The sequence below is a fragment of the Eriocheir sinensis genome, chromosome 41 (assembly GCF_024679095.1).
Source record: "Eriocheir sinensis breed Jianghai 21 chromosome 41, ASM2467909v1, whole genome shotgun sequence".
Classification (NCBI taxonomy): domain Eukaryota; kingdom Metazoa; phylum Arthropoda; class Malacostraca; order Decapoda; family Varunidae; genus Eriocheir; species Eriocheir sinensis.
In genome coordinates this window covers 6417008-6440164 of record NC_066549.1, presented here as the reverse complement: position 1 = coordinate 6440164, position 23157 = coordinate 6417008, and the positions used below count along the sequence as shown (strand labels likewise).

General features: G+C 40.6%; 1 protein-coding gene across 13 annotated transcripts in view; it reads right to left on the bottom strand.

The window, feature by feature from the left end:
• Positions 1 to 17817, bottom strand: part of LOC127009562 (protein GOLM2-like) — a 37143-nt gene extending 19326 nt beyond the window's left edge. For 2 of the 13 annotated variants that reach the window (XM_050882751.1, XM_050882753.1), the window contains exons 1-10: positions 17673 to 17817; positions 16407 to 16566; positions 13857 to 14058; positions 13014 to 13166; positions 10395 to 10607; positions 7706 to 7805; positions 6467 to 6628; positions 4442 to 4546; positions 3257 to 3382; positions 404 to 532 (exon numbers count right to left, since the gene is read on the bottom strand). In XM_050882751.1, the coding sequence (XP_050738708.1) occupies positions 404 to 532; positions 3257 to 3382; positions 4442 to 4546; positions 6467 to 6628; positions 7706 to 7805; positions 10395 to 10607; positions 13014 to 13166; positions 13857 to 14058; positions 16407 to 16566; positions 17673 to 17718 (1396 nt within the window). In that variant the 5' untranslated portion in view covers positions 17719 to 17817. The remainder of the gene's footprint in view (positions 1 to 403; positions 533 to 3256; positions 3383 to 4441; positions 4547 to 6466; positions 6629 to 7705; positions 7806 to 10394; positions 10608 to 13013; positions 13167 to 13856; positions 14059 to 16406; positions 16567 to 17672) is intronic. The other 11 variants (XM_050882750.1, XM_050882752.1, XM_050882761.1 and 8 more) reach the window with 11 other exon arrangements.
• Positions 17818 to 23157: the final 5340 nt, after the last annotated feature.

Genomic DNA, 23157 nt, shown 5'->3' with positions numbered 1-23157 from the left:
TAGTTTTGGGTTGTTAAAAGATGTGGATTAGTGAACTGAGATGTTGCTGACCCTGCAGTAAGCCATCCTGAGAGAATCCTTGCTTCATCATTCCCACCATCATTTATTTTGTCCAGGAGTAGCTCTTATTTAATTCTTATCACATTTTTCTGTGTTAATAAATATTTATTTAGTATCAAGTTTTTCTTCAGTGCTGGACAAATAAGCAAATTTCGTTGAATATCACCTCAATTTAGCATAAAATTGGTTTAGCAAAGTTTCTTTGGAACCTATTTTGTGTGAATTTAATGTCTTAATGTGTGTAGCTACATGCAAGTTTGTGTATGAATTGTAGCAGGGTACCAAGCTGACAGGGTAGGGCAAAGTGATGGCTGGCATCAGAGTGCCCTGGGACCAGACCTACCCTGCGCCGGGGGTGCAGCGAGAACATCATTTTGAGGTTCGTGAGGTTGGTCAGGTGCATCCACTGGTTGGACCAGTGGGTGATGTCCTTCTGCCACTGGAGCTGCTGGTCTCTCCATCACTGCTGGACCTGAAATGAACAGAGGCAGTTTGATTAAATTACATTTTATGTTTATATAAATAATAAGAGAGTGATTAGTGGCCCTTTACATGAGACAAGAACAAACATCAAATAAAATACAGACTTTGAACTATGGAAAGCAATAACCTCTTAAAAACCATCAACACCCTTTAAAACCATGCAATAGTTAGAACAGCAAAATGGACAGACACAAGTCTATGACAAACAGGCCTGTTGTTCCAACCATCAGAACCTATTAACCTTTCACACACCAAAAATTTAATAAGTTTCTTTTTCCACTGTGACATCCATCTGGGGCTCCCTAGGGGGCCTCGTGGAATGGCCTGACCGTGCGGCGAAAAAATTTATCATGTTATCGATTTCACCCACGAGTAGTCTTTTTTCCTGGCATTATTATACATCATTGGTTTTGGAAGAGATTATTCTGCCTTATGGATGAAAAAAATTATCAAGATATGCAAATAAAGAGCGAAGTTTAGTGACAGAAAAAACTATTTAAAGGGACGACAGTCACGCTGCCTACTGAGAGGCAACTAAAGTTACTAAACCACAGGCAATTATCACTTCAAATCCAGCGGCACGAGAGCTGACAATTAGTTTATTTTATAGGTCGAGCTTGGATCTCTGACACAAAAAAATTTGACGCGATTCTTAAAGATAGTTTATTTTTGGCGATTTTTTTAAAAAAATTGACACGATTCTGAAAGATACTTTATTTTTGGCGATTTTTTTTTCACGCGATTCGAGTCAAAAGCTGATGTAGACGATTCCATTTTGACATGAATCGCATCATGGTGCGTGAAAGGGTTAATAAGGTTCTGATGGTAAGAGAACCGGGCAGGACACGTAGTAATGGGTATAAACTGGATAAATTTAGATTCAACAGGGACATGGGCAAAAATTGATTTACTGAGTGGTAGATGAGTGGAACAGGCTGGGCAGTCATGTTGTGAGTGCCAATACAATAGTCACATTAAAAAATAGATTAGATAAATTCATGGACAGTGATGTTAGGTGGAGTTAGGTTCACAGGAGCTGCATTGTACAGGCCTACCAGCCTCTTACAGACTCATTACTTTCTTATGTTTTTAATTAACACCACTGAGTGCCAAGGATGGAACCTGGGGCCTCTGAGTAGACGTAAGGCCAGCATACCAACTGACTTGTAGTGTGGGGTGGGGCCGCCAGGGAGGCTAGTATGACTTAATTTTAAAAGTTTGTTGAAGGTAAACAAGAAAGGATCAGCAAAACTACTTAGGAATAAACTCACCTCAGTACACTCGCATCTCCTGTGACCTCCTCCAATTATAATAACAATAACAATAATAATAATGATAATAACAATAATAATAATAATGATAGTAATAATGATAATAATAATGAGTACTACTACTACTACTACTGATGATGATGATGTTAATAGTAATAATAATAATAATAATAATAATAATAATAAAAATAATGTGCCAATTCAAACACTCGTACTGATGAGATGCAGTCAGCCACACCCAAGAGTAGAATGGAGGGATGTGAGATTGCAGCAAAGCACCAAGAATGAAAATAGACAGCACATGAGGTACAAAGATGTGGTGCGATTTCTGTTTCCTGGGCTCCAGTCAATGGCAGCAGGAGACTACAATCAGGCCTTTGGGGAATGTTTTACAGGTGTTAGCAAATTAAATAAATGGCTGAAAAAGCACTAGCTCTCTTGCCTCTTAATTCATCACTAGGTAGGCAAGTGAGCTCTTACTGCTGCCAACTTCCATTGGTATTATAGGAAGAGGAAATCTGAATTACTGTGAGATAACTATTCATGGTAGGGTGGTAGCTATAGTCTTCCAAATATGTCGAGGCCGGTCTGGCATAGGCTCCTGCGGGTCCTTTCCTCCCCTCTGCTCTGCCACACAGTCCCAACACCTATCTCTTCCTCTCATATGTAAGCTGTAGGTAACATATGAGAGGAAAAAATAGGTGTTGGGGATTGTGTGGCAGAGCAGAGGGGAGAAATGCACCCACGGGAGCCAACGCCAAAACAGACTCGACAATTTGGTTTCACTGTAGGCCATGAGTAAAATCATTTGAAATGGAAATTATACAAAGTTTTTTTTCACACTTGTAGAGATGGACAAATTGCCCATTCAAAAAAGAAAAATTATGCTTGATCCTGTCACTGCTGTGCTTGTGGGTATATGGTAATTCAATGCTCATATACACTATATCTCTGCCATTGGTCTTGGGGTTAGGCAAACCATGACTTTTGTAGCAAAGTAATGGGATGGGTAATTGTTTGGTTCATGTAATATGTACTTGTTTCATCAGTAAGAATAATTCCATCAGTCAGTCAGTCCTCTTTCCAGCTTGATCTCATTTCAGCTTGTGTGACTAATGGCATGCTTTATCTTTTATATTTAATTAAAAATAAGTAACTGATACAATACAATAAATAAAGCGTTTGATTCAACCAGCGATTTACAAACAGCAGATTTTGGGTTTTCATAAAGCACCCGATGCCTAGAATAAAAAGGTATAAACCAGGTGGGGTGCAGGGTAATATTTCTCAACTGTACAACAAAAAAATCTAAGCATTTTTGAAACTCCCTTACTACACTCTTTTAGGAGGAACACATACATGGTTATCATTTTTTTTCCCCTTTTTTTATACCCTTAGTGTGTTCCATTGTTAGTCATGAGCCATGCTGTGTAGTGGCTCACCTGCAATGGGTGGGAGGCGGGGGCGTTGGATAAACTGCTTGCCTTGCTGGTGCAGGGCATGGCGGGGCTTGGCAAGGCCCTGGTAGTGCTGGCGGAGGACTGGGATAGGCTGGAGGTACTGGGCCACTATCACAATGGACAAGACAAGTGAACAAACAGAAATATGTATGAAGGTGCTCTTTTCGTCCCACTGATTCATGACTGACTGGTGTTAAGAAGAACCTGCACAAGAATTAGGCATGTTTCATATGGTGGTGCCTATGAGGTTACCATATAAACGAAAGATGTGGAGATTTGTTTGCCATGCTGACAGCTTACCATTTTTTATTGCTGTGGCAGAGGAATAGCAGCGTGTTAATCCATCAATCGTAACTTTTATTGGGACCTGGGGAAGTGGAATGACGAGGGGCGGCACAAGGGGTAGTACTAAAGAAATTTGGCTGCCAAGAAGGTCCTCTTATGTCTTTAACACCATGGACATTGAGAGTTAAAGAAAATAATAAATATGTCTTTAATATTAACAGAAAACACCCATCAAAAAATAATATCCCACTAGGTAATTAGATACCCAACTTGATGTGGGAAAACATTTTGGGTTTGCATATCACGGCATCTTATCACCAGCAGCCATGGGGTCAAATGGGTCAAAATATAAGCAAACCAATGGAAATTTGGTACAAAAAACACTTTACATAAACTGTTGGTGACAAAAAAAATAAAAAATAAAACAAAGCTGTGATGATATTCTGCAAAACAACATAAAAAAAGAAAATTTCAAGAATGCAACACATACAAACAACTAAGGCTTCACACAACATTAACCCAGTAGCAGCGACAGGCCAATTTTGTGACTTCACCGTGTAGCAGCGACGGGCCAAATTTGTGCCATGATATTTATCCCCCAAAATAGATGATACATAATCTGATCACAAATGCTATGATATATATTATGAAATGGTTTGTGTGAGGGGTGATTTTTTCTCATTTTTCTCGCTTGGAGGGACCATTAGGAAACATGATCCCCGCTGCTACTGGGTTAAGTAGTCTCTATTTATAATGTGAATGAAAGAAAAGGCTGTAATGTGAAAGGCTGCTCATCTTACCTGTGATCCATGCAGTGCTTACAAACCTGTGCTGTGTAAACTTGGAGGAAAGGGGACTGAGGGAAATGGGCGTTCAACTTACCGGGGGGCTGGACTTGTGGGTTCTTTGGTTCCTCTGGGGCTGCATTCACTGGGGGCTCAGGCGGCTTGGGTACGACTCCTAGGCCTCCCAGGGGGTTTTGAGGTGCTGTGAGATGAAGGGTGGTTTGTGTTAATACTGTTTATGTGTTTTTGTGGTTGTTTTTGTAATTACTGATACTATAGTTATTATTATTGTTGTTATTATTATTAACATCAACATTACTATCATTATTCCTAAGACAATGGGATCAAAAATATATATTTATCAGTACTTCACAGTCTGTCAAGAAAGGAGAACAAAACAGACAAAGCTTCTACACAACAGGAGGTTTTGACAGGAGATTAGGGCGTCCTTAACCCTCTCGCGCACAATGATGCATTTTGCGTCATCAAGGGTAAAAGGTCCTGGTGCACGATGACGCAAAATGCGTCATAAACTTTAAAAAATTGATCAAAAATTAAGTTTTCAGTGAAAATGTGTCAAATTTGGGAGCATCATTTGTTGGGATAAGTTTCTTAATGGTAACATATGGCAACCTTTCTAAGGAGCATAGATGAGGAGCTTTGAGTGATTTTTAGTTTTTAGCCTACTCTAACGGGAGAGGAAAACCCCCCCAGTTTTCTCGGTATAACTCAGGAACTAATTGGCATATGAGGATTTTGAGGATACCATAAGAATCCTCACAAAATTCTGCTTTGAAATATATATTTAGCTAAAAAAGTTGGCCCACAAAATTTTGAGCTTGCGAGTGGGGAAGAGTTGGTACTTAGGATTTGTTGTCTACAATACTCTATACAGAGACTTGAAACAAGTCTGTATTGTTTATATATTATATTTTCCTCTATTATTATTCGTGCATGTTCTAGTACAAGTCTTTATGAAGCCATTGATACCAAATTTATTGAGGTATGATATATCTGTGAGGGTAAAATACGACTGGGAATGTAGAGAATCGCGGCGGCAAAAAAAGGCCAGTCGGGCCTGAGAAATGCATGGTGAGTGGAATAGAAACTAATTGGAAACTTACAGTGCGCGAGAGGGTTAACTATGGATGACGAACTTACTTGTCAAATTGATCACGCTACATTGTCAATAATAATAATAATAATAATAATAATAATAGTAATAATGCTTTCTGGTAAAAGAGCTGTAGAACTCATGAGATGCTACGAAGAGTAAGCAATATGAATACGGGGTCTGATTCAGCATGCTCAATAGAAAGAATGATGACATGCAGTTGTCTCTCCAGGCAAGTGTGTGGCAGGATTGGTAGGTGTGGTTGGTTTGCAGTGAAACCCACTCAGATGGTTTGGTCATGCACATACAAGAAATGTAGAAACATGTATTATCTTGTACAAGACAAAAGTGTGAGACTATAGGTTTTTAAATAAGACAAGGAAATTCAATATACTTCAAGGTGCTAGGGAGACAGAAGCACATATGTAAATCAAATTAATAATGAATGAAATATACCCATTATTGATTTTTTTTTTATGAAAGAGGAACAAGATGGATTGGTGAAGGAATCTTAATAACGAAGAGATAACGGTTTGAAATGTCTGTTATAAACACCACCTTAGAGAAATATTTATGAGGAAGTGATCTCAATTCAGTTGTGTATGAGGCTCACCATCAAGTCAAGCAATGCTGAACAGCGCATGAGAGGCCTTGTAAATGACAGTAATATTATACATGAACCTTATTAGTTCAGCCATGGAAAGTGACAAACTCAGACAAAAAATAGTAAATGGCTGATAGGAAGCCAGAGTTATTGAACAATGTGCAGCTTCATTGCAGCCTTTTATTAGGTTACAAGCTGAAGCAGGGAATGAGGTGGTTGTTATGAAGGGTTAAGAAGTTAGCAAAGTGTGCACATCTTCTTCAGCCACAAAAGGCTGAAGATCAAGACAGGAAGTAGAAGTAACTGAATAATAGCTACAGTAATTACAGTGTCTGAAGTGTATACTACAGTGCATCATCATCACACCATAAGAGCAACGCTGTCACAACCACCGCGCCACGCACCTGCCACTACACTGAACCTGGGTTTGGCACGGGGGGCATCAGGGGGGTCTCGGGGTAGAATGGGAAGATCCCTGTGGAAGGTGATCCCCTGTAGGCCTTTGTCCACTGTACGTACTGCGCTCCTGGGCACATACCCCAGCTGGCCTGGCCCTAAGTACGGTTCTGGGGGTACGAACAATCCTAAAGGTGTACCATGAGCATATTCTGTGTGTATCATTTTTTGTTTCGTGATGTAGAAAGACCATGCACACCCAAAACAATAGTCACCTAACTTGGTATCGTACAGGCTGGTGGTGGGGAACAATGACAGTAACACATGAGGGTTGTATGGAAACTGTGCGATGTTATGCTTTCACTGTACAGGTAATATAGGAATATGTTGGGTGTTCACACTTCACAACACAGAATAAAAATTGAGCTATATCCTCTCACTTGTAGGTCTGGTGAAGTGACTGTAAGCCACTACTGTTGCTAATATTACTGTGGCACCTCACACACTGCTTTCCTTCATCTGCTGAATTATATTACTCCTGTCTCATTTTCATTCATGTTTCCTGAAGTTCTTTCAAGACAACCGTCAAGGCAGAAATATCCAGTTAACAATGGTATAGCAGAACATGGCCTTGGTGCTCATTCTCATCTAAGTGGCCACTGAGCATGCTGACTGGCTGTATGTGAGCGGGATATCTAATGTCTGAGCGGGATATCTAATGTCCTTTAACAGATAGGCATCAACTGAAAAAATAACATATATATATATATATATATATATATATATATATATATATATATATATATATATATATATATATATATATACACACACACACACACACACACACACACACACACACACACACACGCACAACCAAGGGCGGCATACACGAAAAATGATGAGCAGTATGGCAGCCTCTCAAAACAATGCCAGATACTGCCCGAAAAGAATCGCTTCCATTCTGTTCTCAATCCTCATCACACTTCTCAGACAAAGCAGAAAACTCTTTGGTCAGAACCGGTTCCAAGATTTGGGAACCCATTCCAGTGGTTGCGTCGCGGAACCGCTGGAACCGGTTCCGGAACCGATTCTTGCCCACCCCTAATGAAAATAGGAGCAAGAAACACATATTAAGAAAGATGAGTATAGTTCATGCACTGGGTGGACAGGAAAAGGTAAAAATAATTAATTAACGGCAGGGGGTTCATTCAGGCCTAATACGGGAATATGGTGTAAGCCCTCACCTTTATTTTCAATGCCGGGCAGGTTCATTGGCCCGGGAACTAGCTGAGGTTGGGCATTGGCACGCTGCTCCCTCTGGTGGACAGCAAGCTCCTTCTTCACCTGGGGAGGGGAGGAACAAAAGAGTGTGAAAGGACATTGTTGTACCTGATCGGTTTGCCTCACCTTGCACGATTTGAGTCCCTAAATGAAACCAAACTACAAAACATTTTTAACCCGGTAGCAGCAGGGATCATTTTTCTTAATGGTCCCCCCAAGCGAGAAAAATGAGAAAAAATCACCCCTCACACAAACCATTTCATAATATATATCAAAGCATTTGTGATCAGATTATGTATCATCTATTTTGGGGGGGTTATATCATGGGACAAATTTGGCCCATTGCTGCTACTGGGTTAAATAGGCTAAGAACTTTTTTTCTCAGTTTATATATTCCGAAGCAAATTAAATCCCTCTTGTTAGAACTATTTATCTTTCTGTCACATTAGAAGTCATCAAGAGATCACAATTTTATTACCACATTATTCAAGCCCAGTCAAATGGTAAAACTCTTCTCTTTTGTCATTGAAATCATTAAGCAAAAATAAACAAATCAAGAATACAAAAAAACTTAAATGAAGCAAAAAAAAAAGAAAAGGCAAACTCAAGGTCAGCTTCGATGAGGTAAAAATGCATGATGAAAGTGAAAGCAACGGCAGAAAGGGAATAATCTACTGTCCTGGCGTCAGCATCCTAAACCTTCAATATATATCTTTTTTTTATTTTTTTTTTATTAGGGGCAACAGCTCAAGGGGAAAAGAAACAAAAACAGGAAGAAAAAGGCTCGCTATATGCTGCTCAAAAAATAAAAAAATAATAATAAATAAATAAACGAGAGGTCAAAAGCAAGGTCAAATTTGGGTAGAATGAGGTCAATTTTGGGTAGGGTGAGGTCAATTTCAGGTCGGGTGAGGTCAATTTCGGGTAGGGTTGTGGTCAGTTTTGGGTAGGGTGAGGTCAATTTTGGGTAGGGTGAGGTCAATTTCAAGTAGGGTGAAGTCAATTATGGGTAGAGTGAGGTCAATTTCAGGTAGAGTGAGGTCAATTTTGGGTAGGGTGAGGTCAATTTCGGGTAGGGTGAGGTTTCAGGGTTTATGGTTTCAGGGAAGCTCAGGGTAAGTAAATTCATGAAGTAGATTAATGTGAAACTTCTTTTATAGCTTTTTGCAGGGAGATCAGTGGATATACAACCAAGGAAAAGAAAAGATATTAAAGTTAATTGTTCCAACTCATCATTTGAAACCCTAAGTCAACACAACATATAAATAATCAAGGGAAAGTGTGCTCTGAAAGTGAAGGTAAAGAATGAGTTCAAGACAAAATGGCCACAAAACACAAGCTACTAACATTACATATTAACCCGGTAGCAGCAACGAGCCAAATTTATGCCATGATATAAACCCTCCAAAATAGATGATACATAAACTGATCACAAATGCATTGATATATATTATGAAATGGTTTGTGAAAGTGATGATTTTTTCTCATTTTTCTCGCTTAGAGGGACCATTAAGAAACACGATCCCCGCTGCTACCGGGTTAAATTTATGATGTCTGTCTGTCCACATGTTTGTATGTATCTCTCTCTCTCTCTCTCTCTCTCTCTCTCTCTCTCTCTCTCTCTCTCTCTCTCTCTCTCTCTCTCTCTCTCTCTCACAAAAAAAAACAATGAATGAGTTGATGAGATGTGGCAATGAAATCAATTTGCTGTTTCATCAACGTTGCCAGACACAGAAAGCATGAAACTACTAGCATATATACACAAAGGATACATGCAAAAAAAATAAAAAATAAATAAATAAATAAATAACATGCCATAGCTCCAGCCTGCGAAGACATGCACAGCGGTATAAAGAGAGCAGCCGAGGTTCTCTTAAAAAAATAAACAGTACACAAATAAATAAAGGACTCCCAACACACCCAACCACATGTTCCCTGTCGGCACTACTAAGCGTCAGAGGCAAAGTAAATATTTGTATTATGTCGCACGCACTGTTTCAAGCACTCGGCTAATGAAAGGACCAAAAATGCTTATCATACAAATAATAATTAATGCCGAAATCTGCGTCACAAAAGCATATACGTACACGACAAAATTTCCATATACACAAACATAAAAATTAACGTTTCAATAAATTATACCCATGATTTTTTTGTGTGTGTGCGTGTGAGAGAGAGAGAGAGAGAGAGAGAGAGAGAGAGAGAGAGAGAGAGTAAATATTCGAGAAACCTATGCTTTATACAGATACAAAGTACTAAACCAATATACTGCAAAATGTTGGATGGAGAATGTTTGTACAGGATGATAATTGACATACAATAAGCAAATAAACCTGGAAAATACAATATCTATCTATACTTTACATCATAACTGTGTCCAGAACGCTTACATATTTACAAAAGGAAACCCAAACATAGAGGCACGAACATAAACTCATTAGAAAAAATAGCACAGATATAGAGACAGATGAAAACAGATGTACATAAAAACAGCATTGGACGATAGACAGAACCACCAAGAGAGCGAAGCATAGAAGCAAACAGAAAGAAAAAGCTAATTCCTTACCAACATTGCCAGTCAACTTCGCCACTACCACCGCCACAAGAGCGCCTGCCTTACACACACACACACACATACACACGCACACACACCTGGTCTAGCTCCTGTGCATGGTTCTGAGCCTGCTTCTGCTGTGCTTCTTGGTGTTCCTGGTTCTGTTTCTCGTTCTGTTCTTGTTCTGCCTTCACCTTGTTCTCTAGCTCCATAATTTTGTCCTGACACTCAGACAGATCGCCGAACGTCTGCGTCACTTTGTTCTTCAGGTCTGCTATGGCGTACTGAAGCGTCCCAATCACTCTTTTCTCCTGCAACGATTGAGGCTGTTGTTGTTGTTTTTCTTCTTCCAGTTTCTCTTGTTGCTTTGTCTGGATCGCTCCTGATGCCTTCGTTGGCGCTTTGGTGGTGCCGCTGCTCTCTCTTGTTTACTGAGTTGCTTGGTTTGGGTTTGTTCTCTTGCTTGCTTCTTTTTGACAGAACCTGCCTACTCTCAAATTATTCCTTCTTGTTCTGACTAGATTGACTTACCCCCCTTCTCTCTCTCTCTCTCTCCCCCCACACACACCGTCAATGGTCCAGTGTAACACGATTGACTCCTTCAAAAACAAGCTCGACCGTCACTTCCATCAACTTAATATTAACTAGAGTTGAAATGCATCGTTTTGGAGCCTTCTGATTAATGTAGAATCACTTAGGTTTAAGGACAGACCACCTAGTCTGGACCATGGGGTCTGTGTGGTCTGATTTTCTATGTAAATCTATGTAAATCTCTCTCTCTCTCTCTCTCTCACACACACACAAAAAAAATATATATAACTGGGAAACAAACTATTTCAAATGAGTTTTACTGAGAAAATACCTATACAGTCCACATCACATCTAACCCTAGTCTGTCATCAATCATTCACTTTAATTGCCTTTGACATTTACAAAGTGTTCATGCGATAGAACATTTAGCTCTGTTTGTACAAGGTTGTCTGCATATTCCCCTCCCACAATAAAGAAAGTTAATGTATTCTACACTCTCTTTTTCTCTCCCAGAAACTGAAGAAAGGTTAAAATATCCTACACTTTTTGTATGTTAAATCATCTATCCATCAATGTTGATTTATTACACAAACTAACAGAAGAGATTTGGTGAACTACAGTCTGTCTGCATTTATTAATTTCTATCTCTGAAGCCTCATTCAGCCTACAACTGCGAAACATTCAATAAATTTTCATGCAAGGACGCTGCATATCAGTTCCACTCATTTTCCATTCCATACTCTCTGCCTTTGTGATCAGTAATTTTTTTTTTGTGCAGGCAATGTACTACTCTATATTTTTCCATACTGTCTTCCATTTCTCTATCTTACACATTTTTTTCCCCTTCTTAAACAAATTTATGAGTTTACGTACTATTCTGTGACGACTCGGACCAACCACTAGCTAGGTAAAAATGAATATAAACACGGCAGTAAAAAAAAAAAAATAGCAAAGCAGAAGATAAAGTAATAAACCAGCATATAAAATAATAAAATCAACAATACATTAATATAAACCTAACATACAAATAATAATAAATATATCACTATACATGATTACAGAAACACTAGCATATACAAAATAAAATTGATTAGTATGCATAAAAGGGTAACAAAAGAATAACCTGAAAAAAAAAAAAGTTGCAAATGTTAACAAGCAACATGCACAAAAAAGAGGTCATCAGTCATCATGCACACACAGACCTAAAGGGTAACTCAAAACAAAATGACGGCACTGTACGAGAGCAGCAAACTACATCAGAGGGGGTGTTGAAACATACTGAACGACAAGCAACACTGCCAATGCATACAGCAGCCTGAAACAACACCAGTGGCAGTTGTACAATTGCATGCCTATCAGTGGAATGTTGTTTTACTCATGCTTTCCCACCTACAACTAGTATACTTGCATTCACTCTTCAAAATCAACAGTCTGCTTTCTTGCCCTCTCAAATGCCATTGCCTTATTCTTGCCAACTTTAACATCCAAGTCTCTCCTTTCACAAACCCTGTCAAATTCATCCACACCTCACTTGTTCCAGCACTCTGTTCTATTCCTACTCTTGCTCTTCCTGATGATTCCTCAACATTTTTCTACAGAAGTGCATGTAACCACTGCCACACATACTTCACTTGCCATATAGTAGTAACATCAATAAAATAAAAATGAAGGAGCTCTATGATGCAGTTTCAAAGCATTTTCTTTAATAATAATAATACTGTAATCATACAAAAATGTAAAATTTCTACGGTGACTGATATCAATGACACCAACTCAAGCATTCTCAGAAAAATTTTGGTTCCTTTCCATTGACAGCCGAGGAAAACATTCTCTGAGTAAATTTTGTCTCAGTGGACATTACAGAGCTGGAATGTGGCTCTTTGTAAACGCTTGTGACTGGTAACCTCTGCCATGGGGAATCTATAAGCCATAACATTTGTGCTACTGGATTCTAAGGTCATTTATAAGCCAGATGTGAGCCTGTTGTAGCCTAACACCCCCTCTATAAGTGGAACAATGTAAACATTATAAATACTATGGCCGAGACTTAATCAGGAGAGAGAGAGAGAGAGAGAGAGAGAGAGAGAGAGAGAGAGAGAGAGAGAGAGAGAGAATGCATATAAAACATTAATGAGAACAAAATAAAACCACCAAACACACACACACACACACAAACACACACACACCTGTTCGAGCTGCATCTTGAGAGTGTTGATGAGGGTGTCCTTGTCTGCCACAGCCTCCAGCGCTGCGTCGCGTTCCCCTCCTAAGTGACTGCTGGTTTCCTTCGCCTTGGCCAGCTCCACCTCCTGCTCCTCCACCTGCTGCTTGACTGTATTCTGAGAGGGGAGAGGAGAGGCAGTAGAAGAAATGTGGAATGCTAATGGATTTTTTCTGCATCACGGAAGGCACCTCAATGGCAAAAAACAAAAACAGTGACAAAAAAGCCTGCTAGATGCTGCTCCGATAAAAGAAATGAGAATGAGTGGCCACAAGAGAGGTCAATTTCAGAAGAACGGATGAGTAGTTGAGGTGAAAATGGGGTGTACGACTGGCCTGAGTTGAGGAGAGGCGCTGTCAAGTAGCACTGACCATACGTATGTAGTGGGGTCCCATAAAACATCATTACTGTACACACTCAAGTTCATAGTATGATGCATAGCAAGACAAAAAGTGAGGTTTGTAAAACATGAAATCCACACCTCTCCACCTGCATGGTTCACTCTCTCCCGCTCTCTCTCCTGTCTTATGCCACCCTCACAAGATTTGAACCACCTGTCTCCCACATAAGTTGATGCTCATTTCTACAACCACAGCAGCACCACTGTAAGAAGCCTCAGCAACCACAGTTTATTGTCCACCACTGTCCTCATTGTTCAACCAGGCATAATAAATTTCTCCTTTTACTTAAGTAGAAATGCCAATTTTTGATGGCATTTGATTTAATACTATAGGCCTCATTTCACTTAGGTTTAAGGTCTGTGTGGTCTTAATATCTATGTAAATCTATGTAAATCTCTCACACTTACAATTTGTTCCTGGAGAGTGACAATCTTGTTCCTGAGGGAGGTAATTTCATAGTCCTTCTTCTGCCCATCTTGGTCCCGGTTCTTGATGGATTCCTCATCCTCCTGCAGCCTCTTCTTCAACTTGTCAGCTATTGCATCCATCTCATGTACTGTCTCCTGAAGAGCTGCATTTTTCTTCTCAGACTGATCCTGTTTCACTGCACTGTAGGAGGAAGAAAATTAGAGAAGGAAAGATAAGTGAATTAGATGATGGTATGGATCTGAGAGGGAGAGTGAAAGAAAGAAAAACAACAACTGGGTGGAGTATAGTTTTTTGTTGCGGATGTCATGTCAGGTTGTGTATACATTGTTGTTATGTCAGCATATGAGTGCCAATAAAAAATGTTTAACACTAGTATTTTTAAGGAGAAATGGAAATATTATGTAACTTTGGTGATATCAGTACCAGCTTCATTTATATGGTCACACTACCACATGAGGTATGCTGTCATCACTCATCAACACACTTGGTGACATGGCAAATGTTCACTTCAAAATACAGGTGCATTTAAAAAAAACGGCCTTCATACACTGAAAAATACAGTAACTGATTCTGAGCCTCTGTAGGAAAACTTTTAATAAAGATTCAGCAAGATAGTCCACAGTAGTCTGGTGGTAGTCTTGGCCTCTTTGGTCAGATCAGGGTTTGCACCTCTCCTTTGGAAGCTACTGGTGTGCTTGGTTGTGCTTCCTATCAACCATAGCAGACACAGTCTCTCATTCAACTATTAGTTGATTGCCATGATCAACCAAGCAGTCATTCAGTCAGTTAACCAGTAAGAGATGCTGCAATGTTCAATCAGTCAGTCAGATAACTTACTACTATACTCCATCTATTTTTTTTTCTTTCACTCTTCTCTCTAAGTCATACAATCACCTAATTCACTCATCCTTCATTCACTACTTTCTCCAACAGTGCAGTAAAGCAGAATCGGTCTGAGTAGATTGCAGCCCTTCAGGAGATAGTACATGTGATGAGACTATGGTAATATTTACAGGTTTTGTGTGGAATGGAGACCTACTAATTTGAGGGGGATGGGGGGAATTACTAGCTGGTGTTGCATAACTTTCTTTGAGGGGATCTGGACAAGTGTTACAAGGGAGGGAGGGGAGCCATAAATGATAAAAAAAACGTTTGATAATATTTGAATGGCTCAATCCTGCCATGATCAGTTAGTCCGCCAGTTAGCCACTAAGAGATGCTGCTATGATAAACTAGTTAGCCAGTTAGTCCATAAGAGATACTGTTATGATCAACCAAGCAGTCATTCTGTCAGGTAACCAGTTAGAGATGCCACCATGATCAGCCAGTCAGTTGAATAACAAGTAGGAGATGTTGCCATGCTCGACCAGTCTATCACCCAATCAGTCAGTTAATCGGTGAGTTGCTGCCATACCCAGTCACCTAGTCAGTCAGTTAGTCATACAGTCAGCCAGTCAGTGAGAGATGCTGCCATGATCAACCAGCCAGTCAGTTAGTTCACCAGTTAGAGATGCTGCCATGCTCAACCAGTCAGTCAGTTGCTACCATACCCAGCCAGCCAGTCAGTCAATCATACAACCAGTCAGTGAGTCAGTTGCTACCATACCCAGTCAGCCAGTCAGTCAATCATACAGCCAGCCAATCAGTGAGAGATCAACCAGTCAGTCAGTCAGTTAATCACAGTTGCAATCATTCCCAGCCAGGCAGTCAACCAATCAGTCAGTTAATCAGCGTTGCTACCACACCCAGTCAATCAACCATACAGTCAAACAACCAGTAAGAGATGATGCCAAGATCATCCAGTCAATTAGTTCAGTGACAGAAGTTGCTGGCATGCTCAACCAGTCAGTCATACAGTCAACCAATCAGTCAGTTAATCAGAGATGCTACCACACCCAGTTAGTCAGTCATAGAGTCAGTCAACCAGTGAGAGATGCTGTCAAGATCAACCAGTCAATTAGATAAGTGATAGAAGTTGCTGCAATGCTCAACCAGTCAGTCACACAGTCAACCAATCAGTCAGTTAATCAGAGATGCTACCACACCCAGTTAATCAACCATACAGTCAGCCAACAAATGAGATGCTGCCTAGATCAACCTCTCAATTAAACAAATGATAGAGGATGCTGCCTAGAGCAACCTCTCAATTAAACAAATGCAAGAAGATGCTGCCATGCTCAACCAGTCAGTCATACAGTCAACCAATCAGTCAGTTAATCAGAATTGCTACCACACCCAGTCAATCAACCATACAGTCAGACATCCAGTAAGAGATGCTGCCAAGATCAACCAGTCAGTCAGATAAGTGTTAGGAAGCGCAGCCAAGATCTTAAGTGAAAGGATAGCTGCCATGCTCAACCAGTCAACCAATCAGTTATTTAATCAGAGTTGCTACCACACCCAGTCAATCAACCAAACAGTCAGACAACCAGTAGGAAATGCCACCAAGATCAACCGGGCAGTCATACAGTTACCCCGTGAGCCTCGCCGCCACCACCATGCCCGCCCACTCAGCCCCGCATACTCACCTTATCTTGACCTCGGCCTGCATCTTCTCGAGCTCCTGCTGTAGGTCCGCATGCTGGGAGGAGAGCAGCCAGTAGTTGAAGCCCAGGATGGCGAGCAGGACCAGTAATAGTATAAGAATAACAGGAGGCGCGCGGCCCCCTCCTCTCCGGATCATCTTGACTGCCACACAAACACTTTATTCGGGTGACCCTTGACTTGGAACCTTTCTCCTATTTAACCTCTAAACGACAATATCAAAGCTCATTACAAGCAAAAACATAGATTTTTTTATTTGGGGGTTCATATATGTATGTTAGTTTGGTCTGTATAAAGGTTGCAAGGTATTATATGTAGTTAGATAAGTCGAAGCCAGGATCAAGAGTACGGGCGGGACGGCGTGACAACACAGGTGCCTGCCCACCCAATAGTCACGGCGCTCTCAGGACTGACCCTCATGACACGTACCTCAGCATGAAGCGTAATATATTCGCCGCTATGTACTGTGTGTCCCTAGTAATACACACACACACACACACACACACACACACACACACACACACACACACTGCTTTCATAATTGTCATCGGCCTTTGGGGTACACGGGAATGGCTTTCTCTCAATACGGAGTTAGAGAAATCGTTCAAACTCTTCAAGGGATTATAAAAAAAGCTCAACACACACACACACACACACACACAGAAAGGATGGTAATGTCACAATAGAGAGTACATCAAATTGCCGATACTCACGATGTCTAAGTTATCAACAACACTATTTTCAGAAGGTTAAATCTATAAAAAAAAAAACTACGTATAGATATTATGTCAGTAGGAGCAGTCAGTCAACCACACTATCTGGCCTTTTAGTTTTGATGATTGCCATGTCATTCAGCCAATAGAGGTGTGTTTGCTGCTGTTGAACTTCTTACACAAAGGGGATTGACGGTATTTGCATGTTTAATTGCTGCTCCAATTAACAACATAATGACGTTAATAAAATATGCAAATAACATTCATCCCCTCTAGTTCAGAAAAATAAGACCAATCAACCTTTGCGAAAACACGAACAGTACCTATTTGGCTGGTTTGGTGGAGGAGAGAATAATGGATATGTGTGATGAACGTCGTGTAGAACAAATATACGTTATACAAGACAGGAGAAAAGGTAAGCGAGTTTGATGGGAAAGACAGGTGTCACATGAAGACTCGGTGTATAAAAACAGTGAATTAAATATTATGCGTTAATTAAGACATACAGGACACTTCCGAAACCATAGATATACGTACCACAGACCCTGAGCAACAGTCGAGATTTTGATAGCAGGCCAATCATGATAGCGGTCGCGTGTAGTGTTGGTGTGGCGAATGTTATCAGGAACTTGTTATTCAGGCAGGTGTGTGTGATGGCAATAGGCACGCATAAGTAACACCTGCGGCACAGTCATGACGATTCCGGCCCTCAAGGGGGCGAGTATGTTGCACACACTTACACAGGTGATGGATATAACCACTTGTTGACTTATCTGACAGCTGGCTAAACGCAACGGAATGCTTCAGTAGTTTTATTTTATATGCAGACGCGGTAGTAATGGTGTTTGAACTGTGGTATCAGTAGTTTTAGGGTATGCAGCTTGTCTTATGAGTTATAGGTAATGTCGTCGGCTGTTATCTCGATACGCGATGCTCATTTTTTTTCAGGTTCACTGGCAGACGACTCGTAATGGAACTTTCCATTGGCCTGTCTCCCATTGCTTTATAGTAAGATCCGATTTTCCGTTCACTTTTATTTGCCGTAGTGTTGTTAGTACAGATGACTTAGTGAGACCATTGAAGATTACTTTTGCTCCCCGTTTACCTGTTGCTATAGGATGTTACGAATGACAGTCTATCCTTCCATGTATTTTACTCGGCACTGCGGGAAACTTGGAGACTTGCTTCTAGAGATCTTGCTTGAGAGTATATTGCTTAGTATGCTTCCTGGTTTATATTAACCTTATATTAACCACATATATCATCTACACGTAAACTCTCCATCAATCTCCTCAGCCTCAAGAAATGTCATATAATTCTGAATAACCTACAAAGCTGTTCCACCTTATTTCTCTTTACTCAGGTGTTCACCAGATCGACCCTGACTGAACTCTCTCTCTCTCTCTCTCTCTCTCTCTCTCTCTCTCTCTCTCTCTCTGGCGGCACACTAATTATTCATATTTAAAAAAATGCCCATCATGGTTTAACACGGCGGAGCTCTGCATTCACAAGCGTCTTTTGAAAAATTATCTAAAATTTCAGTAATAACATCAAAGGCATACTATTATTCGCTCACCGAGAAGCAGAGAGAAACATCACTCCGGGGAGGGAAAAAACAGTACCACAAGTGAGGGGAAAGTTCATAGGTGAGGCGATGCTGACGTGGGCTACTTTCACCGCCGACTTTTAAGAACACGTGGGCCAGGTGGAGCTCCGCAAGGGGAGACTTACTAAAAATCGTCGCCCGATAGTTTACCGAAGTCCCCCCTCACGATTCAAGAGGGAAGTGCCTTTATTATAGTTCGGGAATATTAGCGGAAGGTCTGAAACTCTCCCTGCCTGAATATAAGCTCAATGTTATTTAGTTAAAAACGAACAACGATGCCACAAGGCCTCTGCAATGCATAGTAGGTGTTAATGCATATGTGCGGATAGTCAAATTGGGAGTATACGCTATAGCTGCGCGTGGCGGCGGTGTTCATCTCCGTCCCGTTTCCTCTTTGAGCTTGTAGTGGGAGAGAACCCATGAACCCAACGATGTTACACCCGGGTTACCGCAGTTCATCTTACCGTATACCGTTTACCGTTGATGAGGTTTCAGGCCCCGCTCCACTGTCAGCGCAGCACTCCGCAGGGCCGTCAGCAATAATGATGTTAGCCTCAATAATAATCCTCGATATGCACTTATTCACAACGTCGTAGTGAGTGAGTGAGTCTTAATTGCTTTCATGGATAACCAACTGATGTTCTTTTTATTAAACATGGCATCATTACAGTCACTTGGCCATGTTTTGGTTCGTGCTAATCATATGAAATGTAACTAATGATACATATACTTAATGAGGACTATGGGGATAATTTTAAGGGATAAATAGGTAATGTTAAATCAGCATGCCACTATGATCATATTTAATCAATAAGTACTTAAAACGTTTTGCAGAGTGGTTATTTGTCATGTTTCTGCAAATTAACAAGAAACATGCAAAATGAATTTCTCTCTCTTGACAGCTTTTAGACTGACCTGGACATTTATGAAAGATTGGATTACCTCCGATTACGCACCACCAGACATCAGTGCTTAGCCTCTACAATGAGAACCATCAATATATAAATTTTATCATATATATACGTATATGATATATAATGCAAAAAGATTCATGTTAGATGTAAATGTAAGCCAATAGCCTACATTGTAATGGTGAATGGCGTATGTTTATTAGGAGCGCGGTGATCCAGTGGGTGGAAGAGAAGTTCGGAGGGTTCGAACCCCCGTACCGCTGCGTGACGCGAGGAGGGCATGCGGCCTTGACCCCCGAGCCACGACCCCAAAACAGCGACAACACAATAAGAAAACAGGTAAAATCTCACGACAAAGGTGATCCGTTGAATACGATGCAAGGATATTATGAAAACGTAATTAGTGTATTCATGTTTATTTAATGAGATCACACACATTTGCACTGCACGTGGTGAAAGAACAATGTGCTGGTGTAACCTTTAAGGAAAACTTTGACTGCTGATTTTGTTATTACTCTGTTGGACTTGCTGCTTAGCTGTTATTCATTAGAGCAAGTGATTTATGTCCGTAGCCATTAGTCAAAGGGAGGGTAGGGAGGGAACACCGGTAACAGCCGCCACGCTCTGCTCAAAGCCTTACCACCAAGCACCTCGTGTATCCATTACCTCGACGGCCGTTCTATTATTCAGTGACGCAATTCCTTCTCCTTTGCCACTCATCTCTTGCCTTTGCCTCACTTCCACAGTATTATGAGAAAAGTCTTCCTTTAAACCTCATGCATGCTATTTGACAACATTCCCGTGTATATTATTTGCTTATCATGACAAATGCGTCTTGTTATAATGTCCCCTCAGTCTTTTGAATCCTTTATCTCCCAATGTTCCCTTAATTCTCATAATCTTATAACTCATTTATCGTGGATCCCATTAATCGGTTTTCTAATGCTTAATTATCGCCCAGTGCGTCTTGTTATCATATCCTCTAAGTCTTTTTAATTCTCTTATCTCGTTTTTTTTCATGGCTTTCCTGATCCTTTAACTCATTTACTGTGAATCCCTTTAATCAGTTTTCTAATGTTTCCCGCCCAATGCTTCTTTTTATCTTCTCAATTCTTTTATCTCAGTTTTGTTTTAGCTTCATAATCTTTTAACCCATTTACCGTGGATCCCCTTAATAAGCTTCCTAATGCTTAATTCTCGCCCAATGCGTCTTATCATATCCTCTCGGTAATTTTAATCCTTCTACCTCTCGGTTTTCCCTTACCTTTCATTAACTTACAATTCATTTACCGTTGATCCCATTAATCAGGTTCCTACTGTTAATTCTCGCCTAATGCGTCTTATCATGTCCTCTCGGTAATTTTAATCCTTCTACCTCTCGGTTTTCCCTTACCTTTCATAAACTTACAATTCATTTACCGTTGATCCCATTAATCAGCTTCCTACTGTTAATTCTCGCCTAATGCGTCTTATCATATCCTCTCAGTAATTTTAATCCTTCTATCTCTCGGTTTTCCCTTACCTTTCATAAACTTACAATTCATTTACCGTTGATCCCATTAATCAGCTTCCTACTGTTAATTCTCGCCTAATGCGTCTTATCATATCCTCTCAGTAATTTTAATCCTTCTATCTCTCGGTTTTCCCTTACCTTTCATAAACTTACAATTCATTTACCGTGGATCCCATTAATCAGTTGTCTAATGCTCCTCGTCCAGTTTCTCTTGGCTTCCCACGCACTTTCTTTCCCGCCGCTCCTCCGCCGCGGGACGCACAACTCTTCATTCCCGTGGACAGCGTGACACATCGCACGTCCACTTGATGCCGGGACACGCGTCTCTCCTACATCGCCTAAAACCCAGCAGGCCGGTGAGTTCCTTGGTCCAATTTTCGGTGCGATGAAAACGTGTACTTATCTAGATGGCATCGTGTTGTTCAGTTCCTGTTACTCGGCTCCTCGCGCACGTAACCGCATCATCGGGAAGGACGCATCGGGGACCTGGAGTATCTACCTGGCTGGAACTTGTCGGAGAAACGTGCGAAGCTTGTCATTGTACGCAGATGGACTAACAAGCCGTTCTCAACTTTATTTTTCGTAGTATTTCTAGCATACAACAGAGACGGAGTAATCAATTAAGAGTACAACGGTGAATTAGGTAACTCAACATTCACCTCGAGAACGAAGAAAGAAAATGTACACCGTAAAAATCACTGCAGTAGATATAATAAAAAGGACATCAACAAGAGCAGTAAAGTATGTAAAGAGGGAATGTCCATGGGGAGGATGACGTTAAGGCATATCTCATAAATACAAAATAGAAATTGCCGTAGAAAAAAAATGCATCGAAGCTTTTCCGTAAATGTTTCGGGAAAGGAAAAACACACGAGTCTTAAAAAAAAAAATGCAGCCATAACCCTAATTTATTTTAAAGGAGACCTAACGGACCCTAAAAAACACTATATATATCGTCCCATCAACTGACACTTCGCTATTTACATATTCACAAAGTAATCACGAACAGAATTTCAGACTTGAGATACTGGGACCATATTCTCAACCCCTTCGCGCCCACACACTTACATTTGACAGGGCTTTCATAGGAGTTTTGGGCATTTCCAGAGGTACTTTTATGGCCCTAGTGGTAGTCTGACCCTTCTTCTGTACCGTGAACCCGAAAAAACACTCATTAGAAACCGTTTGATCTCCTTTTCGGCCTTTGAAAATCGTTGACGTGGGAGGTGGAAGCCTTTAAGAATACCGTTAGCCGAGACAACAAATCGGTTTTAGGAGTGAGATGCGTGGATATTTTTGTTAACAGTTTAGGTGCTATTTTGGTAGACTTCCCACTAACGCGAAGCTGCAACCAATCTCGGACCAAAGCGGCAGCAGGACAGATAACATCGAGAGCTCTGAGCCAACTTAAAAATTCTCTGTGTGGGCGAGAGGGGCGCCGCCTGTATGAGGAATAGTGAAGCAGTTATTTGCGTTTTTTTTTTTTTTTTTTTTTTTTGTGTGTGTAGCGGCTGCTTTTACTGTAAACATTCACACACACACACACACACACACACACACATACACACACACACACACACACACACACACACACACATCTATCTATCTATCCATATGAGAGAGAGAGAGAGAGAGAGAGAGAGAGAGAGAGAGAGAGAGAGAGAGAGAGAGAGAGAGAGAGAGAGAGAGAGAGAGAGAGAGAGAGAACTTTGACACTGACATATAAATACATTGATAAAGAAAGACAGATAAGTAGGGAAATTACTAGGTAAGTGGACGTAGGATAGATTGAGAGATACATAATGGATAGATTGATAGATGTTATTATGATAGTCCTTTATACGTATCAGGCCTTAGAGAGAACATCTGGACCTCTATGACTGAGCTTCCCAGGACCAGCTTATTGACTAGAGCCAGGAAGAAAATGTTACATGAACCGCGGGAAAGGCCAGAGGAAAGGAACGAGCAAAAAGGACAATTACCGCCACTTCT